General features: G+C 36.3%; 1 protein-coding gene across 2 annotated transcripts; it reads right to left on the bottom strand.

The window, feature by feature from the left end:
- Positions 1–407: 407 nt before the first annotated feature.
- On the bottom strand, positions 408–3239 carry LOC132306540 (uncharacterized). Of its 2 annotated transcripts, none has more exons than XM_059803957.1 (5): positions 2878–3239; positions 2198–2270; positions 1875–2071; positions 851–923; positions 408–753 (listed from the first exon to the last, which is right to left on the bottom strand). In XM_059803957.1, exons 2-5 carry the CDS (start codon positions 2268–2270, stop codon positions 599–601), a joined length of 498 nt encoding a protein of 165 aa, XP_059659940.1. In that variant the 5' UTR covers positions 2878–3239; the 3' UTR covers positions 408–598. The 2 variants fall into 2 exon arrangements, with proteins under 2 accessions (XP_059659940.1, XP_059659939.1); XM_059803956.1 differs by having other exon boundaries at positions 2900–3238.

Here is a 3239-nt window from a genome sequence, read left to right as displayed (position 1 = left end):
TACTAAAGGCTAAACACTGAAAAGTCAAAAAAAATATTAATTTTTTAATTACTACTTAAAAACTTCAGCACTGAAAATTCAGTTCTTAAAATTTTTAGTTTCATCAAATAAAGAGCGGGTATAAGATGAAATGGAGCGGATTCATGTGAATCCAAGTCCAAATTCATATTTTAATGGTAAGAGTTAAACCATTTAAAATAAATCTCATCTCGAATAAAATTTCGTGACAAACCCGCTCCATGTCAAGCAACTGAAAAATCATGTCCATTCTATTTGAGCATGAGTGCGCATGACCTGTTCATTAAACTAGGTTTATGTTAAGACTTGAACTAGTCAGCAGATATGCAATGCAAAGAGATGCTAAGAGACGTAGCAGAACATAGGCAATATTTTGTGAGCTTCAGATATTCAAAATTATCATATTAGATCAGCAATTGTGAATTTTTTGACTATATAACAAATGTGATTAGATATTAACAATTGCAGTGTCTTATTAATACAAAGGATTCTATATCATCATCAACAAAACCAAAAAAATTGATACAATGGGTGATGATCATACATTGTATTTGAATCGAAACGGAAACTCTGTAAGTCATCATTCTTTCCAAACCGGAATTATTCCTTGCGCTGCCAAACGCTTCTCAACCCAAAACACAACATGTTTTGCTGTAATTCTCTTCTCATCAATGAGGAAGGGCTCCACAGTGCTCACTCCCGAACCGTAGGAAGACAAAGAAAACCCTTTTGGACCTGTCCAAGCACAGGAAGATGGTGGGGAGCATCAGTTCAGATGCAATGGGGGCGTCATTGGGGGGCACAGTTTCAACTGTGCCGATAGAAGATTTACCTGTGAGAACTCCATTGGGGAAGAAGGCCCAAAATGAATAGGGATTGCCCTTCTTTTGAAAGGAACCTTCTAGCTGTTAGAAAGTAATCAATTCCCAACAAAATAAGAGAAAGTTAGAATCCTTTTAAATTTGGCTACTAGGGTCTGTTTGGATGTCATGTCCCCTTAATTTGAAGGGTTTCATTCACTTTTACATATATTTCAAGGTAGAAATGATAGCATATTATGAATGATGCTAAACAATGTGAATTTGGTCATTTTAAGAAAGCCTAAAACCAATCATTTAGGACTCGTTTGACAACCAATTTCGTTTTGCGTTTCTGTTTTCATTTGAAACAGAAACAACGTTTTTTGTTTTGTTGTGAAGTGTGCTCATTTGGGATTGGGAGCATTTTTGGTACCCCAAAATTTGTTGCAAGATTTTTGGAACCAAAAACATGAAGACATGTTTGTTAAAAAAGTGTTGCATGATTGGTTAACAAAATGACTAGTTAAAATAGGCCACTACAGTGTTTTTTGGGTACTGTTCACCACTACCGTGTTTTTGCTACAATGCGAAAACATTAGAAAATTTGGGCCTCTTTTCAGCAACAAATGCTGTACTATTCAAATGGCAACAACCAGTTACCAAACATATTGGGGTGTTTTGCTTGGCAACAATACACCACCGGCAACACGCAATAAAAATGGTTGCCAAACAGGCCCTTAGGAAGAGAGATGGTATGCTTTCCTATTTTTATGAATTGCACAATCAATACACCACCAGCAACACAAAACGCGCGGTAAAAACGGTTGCCAGACAGGCCCTTAGGAAGAGAGATGGTATGCTTTCCTATTTTTATGAATTGCACCATAGCAGATGATGGTTTTTTACTTTCTAATGCTACATGAATCGTGAATGTTTCCATTCAATTTCGATACCATTAAAACATGCCCTTAGTAGTTCATATTTTTTTCTGAACTAGGAGTCTAATGACGGTAATTTTGGTTTTGATGGACAAAGAACAAATATATTAGTACTAACCCTGTTGTCTTGAAAAGATAGCTCAATCTCAGAGAGATCATCTTGAGTTTCGAGAATTGTTTTCAATGATGGAATCACATCCTCCTCCATCATCTCAGGTAGCGGCTTGGCTGGAGCTTTTGCAGCAGGCTTTGGCTTTGCCGGGGCGGCTTCCTTGGTGGCCTTTGCCTCCTTCCCCTCCTTTGTTTCAGCAGCAACTAATTTTAAAAATTATAAATTTTAAAGACAAACTACTCACAATCGACTTCATAAACATTTCTGTATCATTGGGAGATATTCTGGAAATTAAATCAAGCCATATGCATAGAATCCCAAAAATTTACCTGTAGATGTTGACGATTCTTGCACCGCGAAACAGACAAATTTTCGGCGTGAATTCACTAATTTACAGACCATCTGTGACACAAACACCATAATAGGATACATGTCAAACACTTTGAATTTCAACAACGAAATTAACAAAAGAAAATGGGAGTTTGGTTCCCCATGGATGAGAATCTCAGCTCAACTAAACCACATAGTTACATTAAGCTCAGTTGAGTAGAAATGTTGTTACATTGGCTCTTAAATGATGGAATTTTCCTAGAAAATGAAGTTAAATATCATTTGCTATATGCAGATTTTCCAAACAACCAAACAGAGCCATGTCTGTGAACTATTAGCTAATACATATATAATCAAATAGGAGTATAGTTTACTGAGAGCTGGAATTGGGTTTTAATTTACTGCCACCCAAATGATGGAAAATTATCTACAAATGTAAAATTCACATTTTTTTTGTACCTTTTCCACAGATTTTCTCAAGAACCAAACAACTGTATTGTGTCAATATGAATTTTCTCTTTATTTCTTTTAGATACTAAACAAATAGGCTCAAGCATTTCTCCTAAAGTAAGACCGGAAATAGAAATAGAACTCACAAATTAGTACTGAAGCATTGAAATTAAGCATTATTCAAGTTAAAGCTGATATGTTTTGCACACACACATATACACATACATACATAGGGGTTTTCTTGTGAATACCATTGGGTGTACTGTGGAGGCGACGTTGACTTTATGGCTGAAATAGGAAGACGACCGAAAGCTCGAGACCGCAATCGACCCTCCTGTTGTTGCCATTTGGAGAGAGAGAGATTGAATCTAATCTGGGGATGCTTTTCCTAGTTTTGTTTCTCTCTCTACAATCAATCAAACATTTCTTCTTACGCTTTTGTGTGTGTGTGTGAGAGAGAGAGGGGTTAAAGTTTAACAAAGAGAACCTTTTTTTTTTTTCACAAAGAGAACTTCAGCAGAGAAGAGAGACTAGAGATAGCTTTGTCATCCACAGAGTCTCGCAGAATACATGCCACTGATTTTTCAGTTA

Source organism: Cornus florida, unplaced genomic scaffold, assembly GCF_030987335.1.
Source record: "Cornus florida cultivar Cherokee Brave unplaced genomic scaffold, ASM3098733v1 CherokeeBrave_3.0.0_Hap2_Chr05, whole genome shotgun sequence".
Lineage (NCBI taxonomy): Eukaryota > Viridiplantae > Streptophyta > Magnoliopsida > Cornales > Cornaceae > Cornus > Cornus florida.
Note: the sequence above shows the minus strand (reverse complement) of the source record. Positions and strands in the feature narration are given on the sequence as shown.

What these genes read in the sequence shown, in the direction of transcription:
- LOC132306540 (XM_059803956.1), bottom strand. Translation starts at nt 2,995, where the DNA reads ATGGCAACAACAGGAGGGTCGATTGCGGTCTCGAGCTTTCGGTCGTCT. An exon ending in AGAATCGTCAACATCTACAG is followed by an intron (nt 2,072 to 2,197) that starts GTAAATTTTTGG and finishes TTTTAAAATTAG; the next exon opens with TTGCTGCTGAAACAAAGGAG. An exon ending in CCCCAATGGAGTTCTCACAG is followed by an intron (nt 754 to 850) that starts GTAAATCTTCTA and finishes GTGCTTGGACAG; the next exon opens with GTCCAAAAGGGTTTTCTTTG.